A 20,527-nucleotide genomic window follows, 5' to 3' on the forward strand; every position below is an offset into this window, starting at 1 on the left:
TCTAGAAATGGCACAAAAGCACTTAAGTCACCCTGATAGTTCAGTAAGTTCCTCTGATTTATTTACGGTTTTGGAGATTATATCCAATGCTAAACCTCACTCTTTGTAAAATCTTCACGTAAGTGTTCCCGACACACTTATCAGGAATCAGTGATGACATTTGTTCGTATTTGTGACTAGTGGCCCACACTTGAGAGGGGACTGTGACAACTCACCTCTTTGTAGTAGTTCATCCCTATTGACCACCAAGATAATTGCTGGTTAGCTTCCCACTAGCAATCCGAATTGTCAGTATAAAACCTGCCTTCCATGGTATATATGAGTTCTAAGTCTGAACTGAAATGATTCCAGAAAATAGTAGTGCTAGAGCCTCAAGACATGACAGGGTTTTCAGCTTTGTTAAAATAACAAAAAAAAATATTTCTCTGGACCATCAACATGTGCATTTTTTGGTCATTTTCATCTTTTACTATACTTACCAGTTAGGTGAATTTCTGTGCATACTGAACCTCCCAACCCTTGCATCAAAGGCTTTCTTATATTTTGGGGACAGTAAGGTGACTCATGCCTGTGCTTCTGAAAAACATGTTCCTTCCTGTATAATCCACTCTGGTACCACAGCCAAGTTTAAAAATGGGGAGGCGTGCCCTCAGCCCTTCTTTGCCTTTTCTGACTATAGCTTACTTCTCTGAAGCCAGTTATTTAGATATGAAAATTATCCTGAAAATTAATAAGTTGGCTTCTGAGCACAGAAGAGAACAGACTCATCAATTCAAATTTGTTGCCACTGAAGCTTGTAAACTCCTCTGTTACTGGCTTTGAACTGACCTCCTCCAACCGTCAGAGGAGAAGGGGTCATGGTTAACCTGTTTGTTCCCTCCTCTGTATGAACTTATAAATGTCATGATTTCAAAACCATAATGATTTTTTCCAAAATGTTAATATACATAGAAATTTTAGAACAAAGACTAAATATGCATTAGATCTTTAGAGTCTTCTAAATAAATATTGTTAAAATGAAAGGGCAGATCTCCAAAACTGAAAGTGTAAATAATTTATATCATCTGACGAGAAAGTCAAATGTGGCATTCCTTACAGGAACATAATGTGGACATGTGCCACATTATTACTACTTTATGCTTTTCACTCAGTAGTTATATCATTGATCATTCCATGCTTTTAACCAACTACTTTGAATAATTCAGACATTCTTTTTCTCTTCATCTAATGAAGTAGATCACAGAAGACACCAAAAATGTTGAAATAGAGAATTTATAGCAGAGATAAAAACTGGGTTCTTGTCTACCTCTTTGAGATTAGTGTTATCCTTCTCTGTCCTTAAAAAAAAGAGTGGAGGGAAGGACAAGGTATATGGGGAAGAAAAAAAATATTACCTATCGAACTGCTAAAAACTGATCAGGACACTAGCAGTAGTTTTAAGATAGACATTTGTCTCACCACAATAGAATTTTTAAAACTCATTGTAAATCCATTTATATGATCATTTGTTATTCATATGTCAAGCCTATGTATTAATAACTTAACTTTTTTTTTTAGCTGAGCCATCCTGCCACCTGTTGGCAGCTCAGCGGCAGCTCAGCTTGGGCTGGGAATCGAACCCCTAGTTGCTCAGAGCTCACACTATTTAGCGAGCTCTTAACCAACTGAGCCACTGGGCCGGCCCTTAACTTAACTTTTCTTAACCTAAGTAATTTTATTTTCTTGTAGATGATGTGCCAGTGTATAGTTTACCTCCCTTGCTTTCATTCATATTCAGTAATTAGCCAAACAGTTTTCTTTGTCAAATATTTGCATACATTTCAGTTATATAACTCAAATGCGCTGAAATAAAAAGCTCAGAGACTCTTGAGAACTGAGAAGAATTCCTGAAATATCTTTATTTGAAAAAATTATCTAAAGTTACGATGAATGAAAACGTCTAATGGAGGTGATGTTATGACCTAATACCAATATGTGGTGCTGCAATTGCTCTAAGTAAAATTAAATCTCAGATTTCTTAGGAGGTCTCAAACTATGATGGTGCTGCCTTATATTCAACAAGAAGCAAATGGAACCATTAAGAAATATAATATAATTTTACTGGTAGCACATTTAAAACAGTTATAAACATAAAATATACAGGGAAATAAATACTTCGACTTATTACATGGAAATCACTTCCTTAACCTATGATGCCTGGACTAAAGGCTGAATCTAAATCAAGAGTTGATGATCATGCTATTATTTTCAAACTCTTATGTGATTCAGACCTGATTGCTCGCAACCATCTAAGTAAGTTATTATGGGCTACTAAATTTGGTATAGAATATTGTTTTATAACATAAAATCATGTTTATAATAATTTTTTGTATGCTGTAAATAATAAGTGATTGATAGGTTTCTGTCTAAATCTTTGCTATCATAGGTTTGTTTTTCCTTTGGGAAGTGGAAATGGGTAGGCCTTGCCTAAGTGGGTCATAGTCAGACAAACCTGAGTGTCACTCATAAATTAGGAAGAAAAAATAAAACTTACTCTGGATCTTTGGGATTTCTGTCCACTTTTCTCTCATTTTTTTGTCACTTGTCCCCCAGAGTTTTGTTTATATGTTCAGAATTAACTCTCCAAAAACCTTTTTAGTCATCTTAGGTTTCTAAGCATTGGATAGAATCATACAACTGGTGAGTAAGGTTAAGGTATAGAAAGAGAATAGGAAGACATTAGAATCTGCTAGTATGCTGTGCTTCCTAAATCTTTTTTGGGTCAGCAAACCTTTGAAAGCTATGAACCTTCCTCAGGAAAAATATATAAAACCCACATATAATTTTAGGGCTTTCATAGAACTCACCATCTAGAAAGATAAACAATGGACTCTTAGCTAGTCATCTTACATTCTGCAACTCAGATGAGTTGGTACAGTCCTCTAGGCCTCTGTTTGCAATTCCGCACAATGGGTACCACAGCTCTTATCCCCTCTTCACAGGTATAATAGGAGAGAACATGAAAAAATACTTGGGAAGTATTGTGCTATTTACAACAAAATTTTTTTTAAATGTATTTTTTTTGTTGAATTGAAAAAAATTATTATTATTGGTTTCAGGTGTACAAGACAACATAATGATTAGACACATACACGCCTCACAAAGTGATACTCCAACAAGCCTACTACCCATCTGACACCGTACATAGATATTACACCATTGACTACTATATTCCTTATGCTGTACTTTACATCCTGTGACTATATATATGTGTGTGTGTGTGTGTATTTTAAATTATAGTTGACATTCAATACTATTTTATATTAGTTTCAGTTGTACAGTGCAGTTAAGCATTTATATATGGGCTATGAAGTGATCCCCCCAATGAATCCAGTATATTGAATTGAAATTTTGCTTAAAGAAAATGTTTCCCTATCTGGTTTTAGGAATCTTTTTATTATGTACAGATGATTTCATGGACATGGTATTTTACTATAAAAAGATTTTATATGTGTGTATAAATAAATGATAGCATTGTATTTTCTGCTGCTTTGGTTTGCTTTGTTAATGGTTATACCTCTCAAGTTATTGAAGCATATTTTCTAAGTATAGAAGATTAGGACTCTTGAATAGGAGAAGTTTCTCATATTTGAATGAATGAATGCTTGTGGTTGCTATGGGGATGATGCAATGTACAATTAAAGGTAATTGGATGGCTTTAGGAAAGCTCTCCAAAGTGGTTTGTATAAATGGTAATCTCATTAAAATCACATTAACATAAATCTAAAACATGGAAGTGAATATCACACTACAGGTTATAAACATTGGGATCTTTGTGGACAGTATAGAATAAAGAAAAAGAGGAAGTGTTTCTGTAATATCTTTTCTCAAAGAATCTTGTAGTTTGTTGTTGTTTTTTTTACATGACTAAAAGCACTATTATCTGGGAAATACCTAGCCCCGTACGAGATAAGTTAACAGATTTCTGCGGTATTATTTCAGCATTGGCATGAGCTATGAACAGAGCATTAGGCTAATATAATTCCTTTAACTTTTCTGACATTTTAACTTTAAAAACTTGTGTTCCTATTTCTAGTGCTAACTAAACTATACTTAATTGACCAGAATCTCTATTTTCCTTTGAAGCATGCATTACATTCTAATCAAAGATTATCGAGGATATTTTCTGTAACTTCCACAGCGTGGTTGGTTCCCACCTGATTTCTCAGTAGAACATCAATAAGCTAACTATATGTTGAGCCTCTTTTTTGTTTTTAACCAAATGATGTTTATTTGAAACTCACTGTGGTGAGATTGTAAACACTAGTACCCTTACTATTTTAGGATGCACATTCACAAGGTGAGGTGGTATCTTGCTTGGAAAAAGGCCTGGTGAAGGAAGCAGAAGAGAGAGATCCCAAGATTCAAGTCTCTGAACTGTGCAAGAAAGCCATTCTCCGCGTGGCTGAGCTGTCCTCAGATGACTTTCATTTAGACCGGCATTTATATTTTGCCTGTCGAGATGATCGGGAGCGTTTTTGTGAAAATGTGAGTCAACTCTGAAACCGTTCTTCTTTTCTTCCTTTTCTTTTTAAATGTTTTAAAATACTCTACTCCAAAATAAAATAAACTAACACAAACCTCACATGTAGAAAAGCCACTGAAAATGGAAGGTGAATGGAGTTGGCTTCTGGATAACAGAAAATGTTATACGGATGCTCAGCCTTGATTTAACATCTGGTTAACACTTGGCTTCTGACAATCTCCACACATTCTTTCTTCTACTTTATCTAACTTCTCAATTTCAGTTCTTGGGAGTCTGTCTTACCTACAGGTAATCCTATTTTACCAGAGACTTCCATTCACATCTATTCCATGGCTAAAACTATGCCATTAATATTACATATTTATATGTTTTTGGCTAAGGTGAAAAAACAACAGGTGGCTAGCTTTTAAAACCAAATTCTTGATTACTACCCACAGACCCTATAGAACAACTTTCTAACACTATAAATGGAACAATCTATTATCTTTACAACAAAGGACTGAGCGCGACTTGTGTACACTCCCACTCTGCCTATTGTTTTGAATTAATAGTTTTAACTGTCAGAGCCACTGATTGAAAGAGTTTTATTAACTCTAGCATAATGTTATAAAAAGGGCGACTCACTGACACTTCTCTTAATTCCCTAATTAACAGTGTATCTGGGAATAAATGACAGGCATTATGGGAAATATTTATTCATCTTTACTGCAGGTACTATTTCCTTTCAGTGACTACTAAATTTGGTAAAAGCCTAAGCCATTTGTTCAAAGGTACTCACCATTATGTTAATTTAACAGAAAGTTCTATATAGGATTATGGATAGTGTTCAGCATAACTAGTTAGCTAATCATCATCCTCATCACTGTAATGTGTATGTTCCATCTTGGTTTTTTTTTTTTTATTAGTTTCAGGTGTACAAAGCAATGTAATAGACATTTACACCCCTCACAAAGTGATAACCCCCCCACCCCAATCTGCTACCCCTCTGACATCGTATAGAGCTGGTATGTGTGTTCCATCTTATAGACGCAGGCTGGTGAAGGCAGAGTGTATAAGTGTCTCTTCAATCATAAATTTGAAGAATCCATGAGTGAAAAGGTAAGTATTATTTTGAAACAAGCCAATTTTATTCATTTCTTGAAAGCTTTCTCAAATCCTCTCAAACAATATTCTTGCAAACTGATACCAAAATGTAAATGACTGATAAAGCTTACCCTGTTCAGAGGTGAGATAGTTGGCTTTTAGTAGGGAACCAAAGCGTATTTTGCTTAAGCCAAGAAAATGAAGCTTTAATTGTGAATTGTGATATCTGGACATTGGGAAGCCAACTGGGAATCAGTGTGGAGAGTAAACTTGGAGAATTTTGTTTCAGAATCACACTGAAGCCAGCCCTACATACTCAGGAAATTTAACCAAACCAAAGTACTTCATAGGTAATTAGCTATTTAATTTTTCAGTAGCTGTCTCATTAAGCATCGTCATTACTGTTAGTCTTCTGTTCTTGCATGAATGCAAGAATGTTTTATGGCTTTCTAAAGTAATTATTTTGGGGTTTTCTATCCTGTCATTTACTTTCCTTATGCACCTGAAGAAATGTTTTTTATTTCAGTTCCTTTACTATTGAATAATTATATTTTAAAAGTATAGAGTGAAACTTTCAGAGTATTATGTCAGTTGCCACTTTGATTCTGGTAAAATTTATTTTAGGGATATTGTTAAAGTGGAAAAGAATACTGTGTCAAGTTCATGTATTAGAATCTACCAAATCTGCATGTGTTTAGAACAGCTGTTATCGATTGCAGCAACAATCCACAATTCACTGTAGAATTCCAGGGCTCCCCACCCATTCACCCCTGCCTCTTGCCACACTAGTTTAGCATGCTTGTGTTCAGTTTTAACCAAATTTAAACACAGGCATTTTGGTAACAACTGCAAGTTGTTGACATGTACTTGGCCATGAGCCTCAGGTACATGCGAACAGCCGAACCACCTGAGCAGTCTTACAATTCTCTTACTACACTCTTTATTCAGTGTCGAGAAGCACTAACAACCCGCCAAAAGCTGATTGCCCAAGATTATAAGGTCAGTTATTCATTGGCCAAATCCTGTAAGAGTGACTTGAAAAAATACCGGTGCAATGTGGAAAACCTTCCCCGGTCCCGGGAAGCCAGGCTCTCCTACCTCCTGATGTGTCTGGAATCGGCTGTGCATAGAGGTAGGAGTTCATTTCTTTTTATCCTTTTCATTCCTCTTTGGATTCACATTCTAAAACATCTTATACCTGTAAATGTCAGTTTCCCCCTGTATTTGCTCTTTTGAGCACACTTGTGCCTGTGACTCAGGAATCTGTCTTTGTAAGCATAACTCGAGGAATTAAGGCTTGGTATCCTTAAGCCTTATTGAAGGCCCCTCCTCTTAGCTCAACAATCCCTGATATTGTTTTTGTTTTTCTTTATATCCTGGCTTGCTTTTTTTTTTTTTTTTAACAAAGTAAAGTATATTTCTCAAATCCAAATCCAAATATTTTAATTTTTTAAATACATATTGTACAGCATTTTTAGGAGAGTCAGAGTAGCATAATGATTTAGCACATGAGCTTTGTGTCAGAGAGACATGGCTTCAAATTATGGCTTTGTCACCAAACTAACTGACTGGGTGTCTACTGTTTACATTTCTTAATCTCTCCAAACCTCATTTTTCTTATCTATAAAAAAATAATATTACCTGTGATGAGGAGTTCTTATGAAGACTGAGTGAGGTAATTTGGAATAGCATGTAGCATACAATAAGTGATAGATACTATTATGATCATAACAGTGATGATATTAAGGAATTAAACAATAAAAGATGAAAAGTTTATCCCCATAGAGTCAGACTTATGGTCTGTTTAGTCAAAAGCGAACCCCTGACAAAGGAACCAAGAAGGATGTATAGAAGGTCAGGGTTGTCTTCCTTAATATTGACTGTAGGCTGCAAAACTTAAATTTCTAGCTCTTATTGAATAAATGGTGCTGGGACAATTAGTGATTAAAAAGTTAAGTGAAAAAATCAATCATTAAATAAAGCTCTGAGCTTTTTGGTGAATTTTTTTTTTCATATCTGGGTATTGAAGGACTCGTAACCTGTAAAGCAATGGAATAGCAACCAGAGCTAGTGCATGGTCTTGGATTGAATACCAAACAAAGGACATTTTGGAGACAATTGGAGAATTTTTATTATGGCCTGGTGTTAGATGAAATTTTCCTAAAGTGGAAATTATTGACTAGTAAAAGCATATTATAAAATAGTATGTATAAAGTAACCTAATTTGATATTGAAAAAAGAGTGTTAATGTTCTTAAACTACAAATTATCAAGAAACACAAAAAGACAGTAAATAAATGGCCAAACGATATGAACAGATAATTCAGAAAAGTTATACAGATTGCTAATATTAAAGAGACTGATTTATATTAAGTGTTGGTGAGGATATGGAAAAATTGGAACTATCATACATTGCTGATGGGAATTTAAAATGGTATAGTCACTTTGGAAAATAGTTTACCAGTTTCTTAAAAAGTTAAACATGCATCTTCCATGTGATCCAGCCATGTAACTCTTAGGTAGTTGCCCAAGAGATATGAAAGCATGTGTCCATAGAAACTCTTATACATGAATGCTAATAATAGCTTTATTTGTAATAGCCCCAAACTGGAAATAACCCAAATGCCCATCAACAGCTGAAGGGGTAAACAAATTGTAGTATATTCACATAATGCAATAGTATTACTTAGTAATAATAAAAAGGAATGTAAATACATGGATGAATCTTAAAATAGTTATTCTGAGTGAAAGAAGTCAGTCAAAAAAGAGTCCATACCATATGATTTCATTTACATAAACTTCTAATAATTGCAAACTAGTAAACTAATCTATAGTCACAGAAAGTAGATTAATGGTTGACGGGATGGGGCGGGTGGGTGGAGAAGAAAGAAAGGGAGGAATTCTAAAGGATCATAAGGAAACTTTTAGAATTGGTGGATATATATATTTTCAGTATCTTGATTGTGGTGATGGTTTTACCAATGTGTACATATGCCAAACTTATTCACTTATATGTTTTAAAAAATATAGTTTGTTATATGTCAATTATACATTAGTAGAGCTGTTTTTTAAAAACATTTCTTAAGCTTTCCCATTTGGCATTTACAGGTCAAGGAAGGTGGGGGGCTGTTGTGAATATTTGAAGTGTAGTCTTTTCCACAAGCTTTAACCTCCTAGGCCAGTAGGGATTGCTCTTGGCTTTCATATTTACCCGAATAGTTAGCCTATTGAGATTTCCATTGGCAAAACATTTGCATTATTAGTTCAGTAGTATAAAATCTGTATAATGCAGAACGCTGACAAGGTAAACCCTAGTCTCTGGAGTCTTAAACTCATTTTATGCTAATAAAGCTTTTGCTAAATTCTAAACTTTTCAGTTTAAATAATAGTATAAATGGTATATTATATTCTAGGAAAAAAAACATGTACCTTTAATAAGTGGTGATATCTGATCCTAATGCTCACCATAATGTTATGACTTAAATCCTAACTTAGGCCGACAAGTGAGCAGTGAGTGCCAGGGGGAGATGTTAGATTACCGACGCATGCTGATGGAAGATTTTTCCTTGAGCCCTGAGATCATCCTGAGCTGTCGAGGGGAGATTGAACACCACTGTTCTGGATTACATCGAAAAGGGCGAACCCTGCATTGTCTAATGAAAGTAGTTCGGGGGGAGAAAGGGAACCTTGGAATGAACTGCCAGCAGGCGGTAAGGAAAAATGTTCTACTGCCATTTTGAATGTCACATTTTATCAGCTGAGGAGCCTCTTCCTGACACTGTCCCAACTTACTTTCTTTGGATCATTTGTGACATCACAGTGAATATTAGGCACTAAAAATCAGACACAGAATATTGTTTCTTCAGGCATGTCACAGTAAGAATGTGGATTCTGCTGCAGAGTAGAAGTTTGAGCTCATAATCAATAAAAAGAGCTATATACTTAAAGAAATAGATAAAATGCATTGTTTGCTGGAATATTTTTTTTAAAAGGTAACTTGATAGATTGGATTTACTAAACTCACAATGAAGCAAACCAAGTTCTGGTAAATCAAAAAAGGTCCTCCACCAAAAGAATTTTCCCATTGGGTTTGATGGAATTGAGGCTGAAAGAGAGCTAAAATTAATAGAAATTTTCTAAGAGTTTCTTTGTATTACTAATATGCAACATGGCATGAATTCCAGGCCTGAAGGATCAAGAAAGCATGTCGTTTTCAAAATCACACCATCTTTTCTTGTTAGACTAAGGCAACTATGCGTGGAAAGGTCTTTCTTTCTCTGCCTTCAAACTCTACGGCCAGTTCTATAAAAATAGTTGGAAAATATTAGCATACTTTGCTTGAGAAGTTAGTTATTATTGTCCAGGGTTCATAAACAGTTGAATAACTACAGAGCAGGTACATAGTATAAAGTTAACAAAATTTTAAAGATACAGTGCCTCTCTTTCATGACCATTGTCCATATTTTACTGAATAAGAGTCTTTGAACAATTTATAATACCAAATGCCACAGTGGTACCCTGTACGATGTATTTGTGCTTTTCCTATACCTCCCTTTAGGAAACACAGAATACAGTTTAACTTTATAACCTAAATTAGAAAGTTCAGGCTCTCTCCTCAGGGAAACTAGCAAACCACAATTCATTAGTCTTTTATTGTGGTGTTGGTGTTTTTATTAAAAATTGAATATTACTAGAATTTTATTTTCCTGCTAATCATGTAAAATCAGAATTTTACAGTCTGAAATACAAAATTTTCATAGAATTTTGATGTGGAGTAAAATTTACTCTTAGCTTCTATTACTCTGACCCAGAATAGACAGTAATTTATCCCATGGTGGGAAAAATAGAAAACTGTAGCTTCTTCTCCAAAATACCAAGCCTACCTAGAAAGAAGGCTCCTGTATGGAGTTCCTCAGGAGCAGTCCTTGCAGATGATTGTCCTAGGAAGCCTCTGTGACAATGTATGTGCCTGGGCCCCAGACCAAGAATTAATCAAGACATCCTGTGTTTGCATTTCATCCTTAATGTATCATGGAAAGGGGAGGGATGGTCAGGAATATATGTGTGTGTGTGTGTGTGTGTGTGTGTATATGCGTATATATATATATATATATATATATATATATATATATATATATATGTTTTTTTAATTTTTAAAAACTATTTAATTTTATTTTTTTTAATTGAGGCTACACTTGTACTAAGGGGTACAGAAAAAAGAAAATAAAGTTATTTGACTTTATTTTGAGATGCCTAGTTAACCTCCAGAACTTTTTGAAATTTAGCTTGTTAAAAGAGCTAGTGACTCAACTTGAAAGATAAGTAAGTAACGCCCACCTCATCCTTTGTGCCCAGAATAAAAATGCTTTCAAACCTAGATATTAAGCCTCAAATAGCGAAATACATGGTTTTACCCACATTAAGTTTAGCTAAGTGGGAAACAAACACTTTGTTTTTTTTTATGGACCCATGGTTTTTAGGAATTGAAGGAATAAATGATCCAAAAGAAAAAACTTTTCCTTAGTCTTTTACTACATTATCCATCCTCAGTCAGATGGAGGAATGTTTTGAAATAATTTATTTTGAGTGGGTTTCTTTCTTTTCCCAAGTTTTCTTCCATGATACAGTAGACTTCCATACCTGCCTATGGTTGACCATTAATTTTTCCTATTCTGTTTGGTCGTGCTTTGATTTACTGATCTCTCAACAAATAGTAAACTGTGAAGCATAAAAATAAATATTATCTTAATGAGTACATACTTTTCCAAATGCATCATAATCAAGAACTTAATAAATTCTCTCCAGTATGGCTGAACGAGTCTGGGCCCCGTCTCCCCCAGATGATAGCCCAGTCCAGTCTATAGACTAATCATTTCCCAGAAGCATTTCCCCAAGTTTTTCCTAAGCAGTCAGGGGCCAGAATAGATATATAATCGTATAGCAATTTACATCCTTAGTGTTTATTTCCCACACTGCTGTCACTGGATTCCAGAGTGGCAATGACCCCTTAAGCCATTAGCCTAATAGTGTCTATAGGGCATTCATTGCCTCCTTTTCGTATTAATAGCTGCAATCTGGTGCATTCATTATGAATTCTCAACGTTTGCCTGTCAGTCATGGATATTTAACTGATACAGTTCTTGCAGAGACTTTCAGACTCCCATGAAAAAGATGTAAATATTTTGGTCTTTGTCAACAAACATCGTTACTAAAATCGATACTCCTTTGACAGTAATCTTCCTACCAACTAACCACAGCCTTTTGTAGCTTCTCCAAATTGCCACCAAGAATTGATATAAATAACTTCCATCCCAGAATACTGGGAAATCTTTCATATTTCTCTCATCTTGATTATTGACTTCTTTTAGAATAGACAGAATAGGGTTTTCTTTCATTTTCTTTTGATCTGTATTCTCTGCGGAATATGTGATGGGGATCGTAGGTCAAATGTATGAGGATCAGAGAAGGCTCCTTCAGAGGCTTAATCTGTGACACAAAAAAGGCCCCAGTTCTTTAACTTGGAAAAAAGGAACCCAAACCAGAAGGATTGTAGTTTTCAAATTTGCTTTCTGTTCTTTCAGATTCCCTCCCCAAAACACCATCTGCTACCCATCTGTAGTAATAATGATCTTTACATCTGTAAAATGATTTTCCATTTACACAGCCTTCTCCTATATATTCTTATAATCCTCTGCAGTTAAAGAACTGGAACTTAGAGCTTAATCAACGTGCCCGTGTTCTCAAAGCTAATATCTGGCAGAGCCAGAACTATTAATAGAGCTCAGGTCTTCTGATCCTTAATTTAGAGCTTTTTTCTCTGTGCCCCAACTGCTTTCTCTTCAAAGACAGGAAAAAAGGGTCTCAGGCACATCTCATGCTTTATTTCATGACAAAGGATGGACCAAGCAGAAGTAAATGTTAAAGACCATGTTCTCATTTTCAGCTGCATAATGAGAAGTACTTTTCTGTATTCTTATAATGAATAAGGTCTGGTTTACCTTTTGGTTGTATAAAAGATTGCTGAGGGAAAATAGGAAATGATAAGTATTCTTATTTTTTGTAATTAATATTTCTTGCAAGCTAAATGAAATCTCACAGCTGTTTTTAATAAAGCAGAGTACGCTTGTTGGAATGCCATTGTCTTTGCAGCAAAATTCAAGTTCTAGATTCTTAGGACCAAATAAGACCTTTAAACTGGAAAAGTCTTCTGTGTAAGCTGCTCCACTCAGTTCTTGCTTGGCCCTGTGTCAGATTTAGTAATCTGATTAATAGATAGACAGGAGGAAAGAGGCAGCCTGTATATTATGAAGACCTTTTGTTTTGCAAATGTTCAGGGATGATTCAGACTGGTAGGCAGGTGACTGGTAGGCAGGTAATCCCAACAGTGGCTTAAACAAAAACTTGCCATCAAGGTAGAGAAACCAGTTGGAAAGTATTTGTCAAGAGGCCTTGAGCTTGGCATGTGGCACTTGTAGTACCTTGTTAAGTACCTTGTATATACCTTGATATAACACACTGAGTAACTGACTATGAAGAGATAACATTGCTCTTCCCTGATGTATAAGTGACTTTCTTTCTTCCTTCTTAATTTTGTTTTTTTTAATCCAGCTTCAAACGCTGATTCAGGAGACTGACCCTGGTGCAGATTACCGCATTGATAGAGCTTTGAATGAAGCTTGTGAATCTGTAATACAGACAGCCTGCAAACACATAAGATCGGGAGACCCAATGTAGGTTATCTTGTTTGTGGTATTTATATTGTATTTTATTTGGCAGTGCAGCACAGGGAACATTCCCTCAACATCGTAACTGTAATCTTATTAAACAGTAACACGTACCAACTTTTGTTAAAACTATTATGGAAATTGAGACTCCGGCTCTGCCTCCTCCTTGATGTAAAGACACCTAGATCCAGCGTTGTGATGATGTTTGTTGACAGTGACTAAGCATAGAATGGGCCTATATATTAGGTCATTGAGTAATTCCATTGAATGGTCAAATAAAAATGAGAGAGAGAAACTCTCAGGGTAAAGCGACACCTGCTTTGGCTCCATACTTTTCACCCTGGACTCATATGCATTGGCTACTTGATAATCATTAGAGAGTAATTAATTATAATTGAAATATAAAACAAAATGTGGCGGTCAGAAGGGGTAATCATGGACCAAATGAACTCTGAAGTTGCATCCAAGATCTAGGAAACCTGTACAATGCTATAATGAAGTATTTGAATCTCATGCATTAGTTTTATTCCATATGATATGAAAACAGTTCTTAAAACTAGGTTGCAGGTAAGAACAGGTTTCCCATTCTGCAAAAATCTTTACAGCATACAGCTGGCAGTATCCAACAATAAAATGAATTCAGTCCATGTTTGTCATCATTCTGCTATGCATACACTCCTGCTGCTCGTGCTGTGGCAGGGGATTACAAAAAGGTATTCTTCCTTAAACCTCTGTGTGATTGGAGAAGATAAACAAGCACACTTAAGACTAATCAAGTATATTTACCAATATAAAAACAACTGCATCAACTATAAAGATGGCAACAAATAGGGAGGAAGAAGGGAACTCCTGCAGATGCAAAATAGATTTATGATAACTGTCAATTAAATGCAATGTGTGGACCTTTTTCTGGGTCCTGATTTGAACAAACACTTAAAAAGGCATGAAAGGGCCAGCCGAGTGGCGCGTTCGTTAAGAGCTGGCTTGGGATGCCAGAGGGCCCGGTTCGGATCCCACATATGAGGGCCAGTGACACTGCCCTCTACAGCTAAGATGCTGAACAACAGCTCAACCTGGAGCTGGGCTGCCCGTGAGTCGCCGGCGATGGCGTAGGCTGCAGCCCCTGCTGCAGTGGGCTGCCATGGGCTACCGTGTGTGGCTGGCAGCCAGCAGCCACCGTGAGCGGCCATCCAGAAGCCGGGAAGAGCGCAATGATGGTACCAACTTGGGCCAGTGAAGCAACATCCTCCACAACTAGACTGAAGAACAAAAAGGATAGCAACTTGTCTGTTCCCCTTCCCCCAATTCCCCAGCGCTGTTCCCATCCCCCAATTCCCCAATAAAAATCTTTTTAAAAATTTTTTTTAAATAAAAAATAAAAGGCATGAGATAACTGGAAAATTTGGAAAACTGACAGGATATTACATGATACGGATTTTTAAAAATTAATTTCTTTTGGTAGATAATGCTATTACATTATAGTATAGAGAAATATGCTGAAGTGCCTCTGAATGAAATGATAATGTGGTATCTGGGATTTGCTTCAAAATATCGGCAAGAGGGTATAAAGTTAACACAACCTCAGGTATAGGTTGATCAAGCTATGGGAAGGGAAGGTGGATGTTATAAGATTCTCTCTTTTTGTATGTGTTGGAAATTTTTCATCATCAACAGTTAAAAATAAAGCAGCTGCACACAGATCTTGTGTAAGCTGAGTCCTAAGTGCTAAGTGGCTCTGAGGTTGATAGAAGGCATAATCTCTGTCAGGGTGACTTAATTTGAGTGATTCTCAGAAAAGTAAGTCCCCGACTGACGTAGGAAAATAGCTAAAGGACTTTTTCTACAGACCAAGGAAATACTGATGTGAGATTTCTGAACATGTCAGAACTCTTCTATGTCTTGTTAACCGTTTCCCGTTTTATGCCCAGGATCCTATCGTGCCTGATGGAACATTTATACACGGAGAAGATGGTGGAAGACTGTGAACACCGTCTGTTAGAGCTACAGTATTTCATCTCCCGAGATTGGAAGTGAGTATTTTGAAGCCAGAGTTAAGAGTGAGCCTCAGCCTGTTCTGTGTAGTCAGTATCCCTTGTATTTTTTGAAATAATCAGTAGGAATTTGTTAAGATCTAGAATAGCTGACACACTCCAATCCCCTGAAAAACCTCTTTCTTCCTTTCAGAACAGTTTCTAAAAGCAGAGGCAGCCCCTGCAGGTCTGTCCCCAAGTGTCTCCATTCACTGCTACTTTGGAAGTCAGGGTCATATGTTTCTGATACCACAAATACCTATCTAGAAAGAACTTGAGTCCCTTTGGGACAGAACAAGCATCTTCAGATATGTCTGTAAGAAGATAATAGAGCATTTTTATTTTTATTTTTATTTTTATTGATTGACACTGGATATGGGATTTTACTTTTATTTCTTTAACTATTTAAAGAATTCTATCTTAAGAGGCTCTTATCAGTAAGTGATAATTTGATTCTCTTCTCATTCTGTTAGCAAAAAAATGGCGGGGGGGGGGGCAAGATAGAATAGGACAAGGATCTGTTACCATCAGAGATTTATTGGCTGCAGTCCCCTCTTCTTTCCATGTCATTTTCTCTTCCCACCTCCAAAGCAGCCAGCACCAGATCAGGCTGCTCCTCCTGCTACCCAAGTGCAGCTCCTTCCTGATTTAAGCCACTACTCCTCGGCTATTAACTTCTGGTGATAAGGTTTTACGCTCATACTTTACCAGAAAGATTACTTCAAGAGTCAATGTGCTTCTGTTTCTGTCCCCTCAAATTTGCTCTGGAAGACAACAGAAAGCCAAGTGGGAATTTCCCCGTGTTTACTCAGGCCCTCTAAACGGAAGCAACAAAGAGGTTACTAACTTTACTCCCTTAAGAAAATCATATTTTTTCTCTTCTGTAATCCTTCAGCCATGATCAAAAGATGCTTCACAGGATTAAAAACTGCTCTAAATAAACTTGTTTTATGGCTCAGCCTCTAATTTATCTAGTTTATCTTGCTGACCATTCCTGTTACACTAGAAAAGAATCATATTCTAGGGCTGACCAAGTGGCACATTGGTTAAGAGCTGGCTTGGGACGCCAGCTGTGAGCAGCAGGGTCCCTGTTCAGATCCCACATGAGGGCCAGTGACGCTGCGCCCTCTACAGCTAAGATGGTGAGCAACAGCTTGACCTGGAGCTGAGCTGCCGTGAGTCACCGGCGACAGTGTAGGCTGCAGTGGGGCTGGCCGGCAGCTGGTGTGGGCTTTTGTGAGCCGCAGTGAGCGGCCATCCAGTGGCCAGCGAGAGACTGCCTCACCCAGGAAGAGCGCAATGATAATACCAACATGGGCCAGTGAAGCGACATCCTCCACAACTAGGCTGAAGAACAAAAGGGCAGCGACTTATCTGTTCCCCTTCCCCAACGTTGTTCCTCTCCCCCTCCAATTCCTCAATGAAATCTTAAAAAATTAAAATTAAAAAAAAGAATCATATTCTACAACTTTTGCTTGTAATGATCTATAAATATTCATCAGTTTGAGTTATTGGTCTTCAAATCTTCTATATCTTTACTAATTTTCTATTTTTCTATGAAATATTGGACTCTCCTTAGTTATATATCTGTTTCTTTGTACATTCAGTTCTGTTAGTTTATATTTCCTGTATTTTTTTAAAGTTTTGATAATAAGTTCATGCATATTTAGGTCTATAAGGTCTTTTTTATTATTGATGACTTAACTGTAATAATTTTACTATGAAATGCCTTTCCTTTTAATAATGTACACCCTGAAGACTACTTGGTTTGATATTATATAACTGATTTGTTTTTCCTTTATCCCTCTATGATGGTTAATTTTGTGTGTCAACCTAACTAGATCATGTGGTGCTCAGATATTTGGTCAAAGATTACTCTGGGTGTTTCTGTGAGGAATTTTTGATAAGATTAAAATTTAAATGGGTTAAAAAAAAATCTCTAAATATTAGCCTCTCTCCTCCCATTAAGTAGTCCTCCCCCCAAACTGACATTATCATGTGGACAGAATTAAGCATCCTTGGTCTGATTTGGAGAAGCAGCAGGCTCATTGCCTAATCCACTGTCTCCAGAGTCAAAGTTGAATGTCAGTTTTTTTCAATCGACAAGCACATTTAGGTAAACTAAAATTATAATTGCCTCACCTTGCATGGGAAAAAGAAGAGGAACAGTTTACTAGAAAGGAAGTTGAATGGGAGATTCTGTTTATCTTGCTATTTCCTGATCTTATTGAATCTAGTGTATCAGATAAGTTTGAATTTCATTCATACTTTGAAGAAAGTATTGAGTAAAAAGTTGTGAATCACCTGCTGATTGCTACAACCCTTGTCTTCTCGTCTTAGCCAGGGCGTGTTAGTGTTGGGTCTGTTACTGTCATGTTGTGTGCCTTACACAGCCAGAGTAACATCTTTGAGGTAGAACTTAGCTCTTCTGACTTTGTTAACAAACTTCTACAGACTGGCTACTGTATGTTCATGAAGAACAAATTCAGGAACACATTTTTGCTTACCTGTTGTCTCCACTACCCTAGAGAGGTGACTATCAATCAGTTACACCAGCAAGAACCTTGTAAAAACCCTTAACGTGTGTTAGAAGGAAAGGCATAGTAAAAGTGGTTATCCTTTAACTCCTAACCTTACAGGCTGGACCCTGTCTTATACCGCAAGTGCCAGGGGGATGCATCTCGTCTTTGCCACACCCACGGTTGGAATGAAACCAGTGAAGCTATACCTACCGGAGCTGTGTTCTCTTGCTTATACAGACATGCCTACCGCACTGAGGAACAGGGCAGGAGGGTATGTGTCACTGTTGACTTCATTTCTTCTTACCGTCATTGGTTTTTTAATTAATTTGCTATATGTTGTTCCAATTTCTGTCACCTTAGGAAAACTTTGTTAGTATATCTGGTGGGGAGAGGCTGCTGCACTACTAGAAAATTCTTCATTCAATGAATGTACATAGAGTTGTTCTACCAGCTTCTTTGCACCTGGTTTTATGTTTCTAACAAAGTGAGTCAGGATATGTCCTGTTTTTTCTTTAAACTACCGAAATCTAAATCACAAATAGTTAAATTCTGCTACCCTGACTTTATTTAGTGTTAAAGATCCACTAGAAGCTCTTAGCCAAGATACAAATGGTTTTTAGGCTTCTGCCCTTGGCAGGACCCAGAATGTCTCTATTAAATGAGGCCTCGCTCACAGGACACTCATTGGAGCAGAAACCTCTTGGTATTTGTCTGCACTGATTGCCCCCTCTTTTGGGGCTATTTTGTGTGTGCTTGGCTCTCATGCAACTTTTACTGCCTTCTGGTGCCATACTGACATGCTATTTGCTGTCCAGCGTAGCCTTTTTAAGGTACTCTATTGCTTTTCGGTCCTGCATTTGTCAGAGAATAGAGATGGTATTATTCCACATGCATCTTAACAAATACCCCTTCCGAGCTCAATACAAAAAGTCTAAGTTGAGTATTCAAAATGAGGAGACCCAGGTATAAAGAAATGTCATACTTCAGTTATTGCAGTCTTCACCCAGTTTTTATCCTACCATGTAAGACAATATGGGAATTTATTGTTACTTTTTTCTTCATATGATGAGTCTCTCATTAATCACAAGAGTCCTAAATCCTGGCACCTTGGTAATCACTATAGTAGGAGGTTCCTTGTCTTCTAAATGAAGAAAGAGTTGGAATCTGTCTTTTTAAAAAATTTACTTCTTGGGCCGGCCAAATGGTGCGATGGTTAAGAACTGGTTTGGGATGCCAGAGGGCCCCGGTTCAGATCTCACATATGAGGGCCAGTGACACTGCCCTCTACAGCTAAGATGCTGAACAACAGCTCAACTTGGAGCTCGGCTGCGGTGAGTCGCCGGCAACAGCGTAGGCTGCAACCCCTGCTGCAGTGGGTTGCCATGGGCTACCGTGTGTAGCCAGCGGCCAGCAGCCACAGTGAGCGTCCGTCCAGAAGCCGGCGACTGGCCTGCCTCGCCCGGAAGAGCACAATGATGGTGTCAACTTGGGCCAACGTCCTCCACAACTAGACTGAACAAAATGACAGCAACTTGTCTGTTCCCCTTCCCCCAATTCCCCAGCGCTATTCCAATTCCCCAATTAAAAAAAATCTAAAAAAAAAGAAAATACCAACATGGGCCAGTGAAGCGACGTCCTCCACAACTAGACTGAGGAGCGCAAGGATAGCAACTTGTCTGTTCCCCTCCCCCAATTCCCCAATAAAATCTTTAAAAAAAAAAAAATTAAGGTGAAATTCATAGAACATTACTATTTTAAAGAGAAAAATTCAATGGCATTTAGTACATTGACAGAGTTGTGCAACCACCACCTCTGTCTGCTTCCAAAACATTTCGGTGTCTCCAGAAGGAAACCCCATGCCCATTAGGCAGTTACTCTCCATCAACCTCCCCCTCCCTCAGGTGTGTGGGTCCTTTGAGGAAGGGAAATTAACTGTACCTGTCAATGACAGCTTTCTCACAATCCTTCCAAAAATGTTAGTTTTCACCTGTTTCACCCTCTGATAATTCTTTCTAACTCATCTAAAAAAGCCTGGTTCTGACTTACGTTAAACTGTTGCTTCTACTGTTGCCTGCTTATTCTGAGTTTAGGTAAATTCGAACTCCGTTCTCCTGACTCATGTGTATTCTCTCCTGAATTGGACCCAGCATTGTACTCTACATTCATGGAGTAGTAGCAAACTAATTTTGCTAAACAAAAAACTCTCTAACCTAATCTGAACAAATGCAGTTCACTTTTTCAGAATATTCTGAGAAAAGAATATTATTTCATATAGTATATTAAAATATGCCAAAGGTATAATCTCATTCCAAGAGACATGGGTTTTTAGAAGCCTCCTAGAACATTTCATTCTTATTCTGGAAGAGATTCAAGGCATAAAGTTATTTATAAGTTTCCTGACATTCTCTAGTATCTTTTGTTTTGGTTTTGGTCCCTTTGAAGTATTTTGCTTGTCCTTTCTCGTGTAGCTGTCGCGGGAGTGCCGGGCTGAAGTCCAGAGGATCCTGCACCAGCGTGCCATGGATGTGAAGCTGGACCCTGCCCTCCAGGATAAGTGCCTGATCGATCTGGGGAAATGGTGCAGTGAAAAAACAGAGACCGGACAGGTAGGTGACATAGCTGCCTGTTTATCTTACAATAATTA

The 20,527-nt window shown here is 37.3% G+C and overlaps 1 protein-coding gene across 2 annotated transcripts in view; it reads left to right on the forward strand.

The window, feature by feature from the left end:
• GLG1 (golgi glycoprotein 1) overlaps positions 1-20,527 on the forward strand; it is a 113,771-nt gene that overhangs the window by 69,833 nt on the left and 23,411 nt on the right. For both annotated transcript variants that reach the window (XM_019646424.1, XM_019646423.1), the window contains exons 5-12: positions 4,324-4,527; positions 5,552-5,623; positions 6,557-6,740; positions 9,103-9,317; positions 13,216-13,337; positions 15,260-15,361; positions 18,001-18,154; positions 20,352-20,489. In XM_019646424.1, the coding sequence (XP_019501969.1) occupies positions 4,324-4,527; positions 5,552-5,623; positions 6,557-6,740; positions 9,103-9,317; positions 13,216-13,337; positions 15,260-15,361; positions 18,001-18,154; positions 20,352-20,489 (1,191 nt within the window). The remainder of the gene's footprint in view (positions 1-4,323; positions 4,528-5,551; positions 5,624-6,556; positions 6,741-9,102; positions 9,318-13,215; positions 13,338-15,259; positions 15,362-18,000; positions 18,155-20,351; positions 20,490-20,527) is intronic.

This window comes from Hipposideros armiger, unplaced genomic scaffold (genome assembly GCF_001890085.2).
Source record: "Hipposideros armiger isolate ML-2016 unplaced genomic scaffold, ASM189008v1 scaffold_102, whole genome shotgun sequence".
NCBI lineage: Eukaryota > Metazoa > Chordata > Mammalia > Chiroptera > Hipposideridae > Hipposideros > Hipposideros armiger.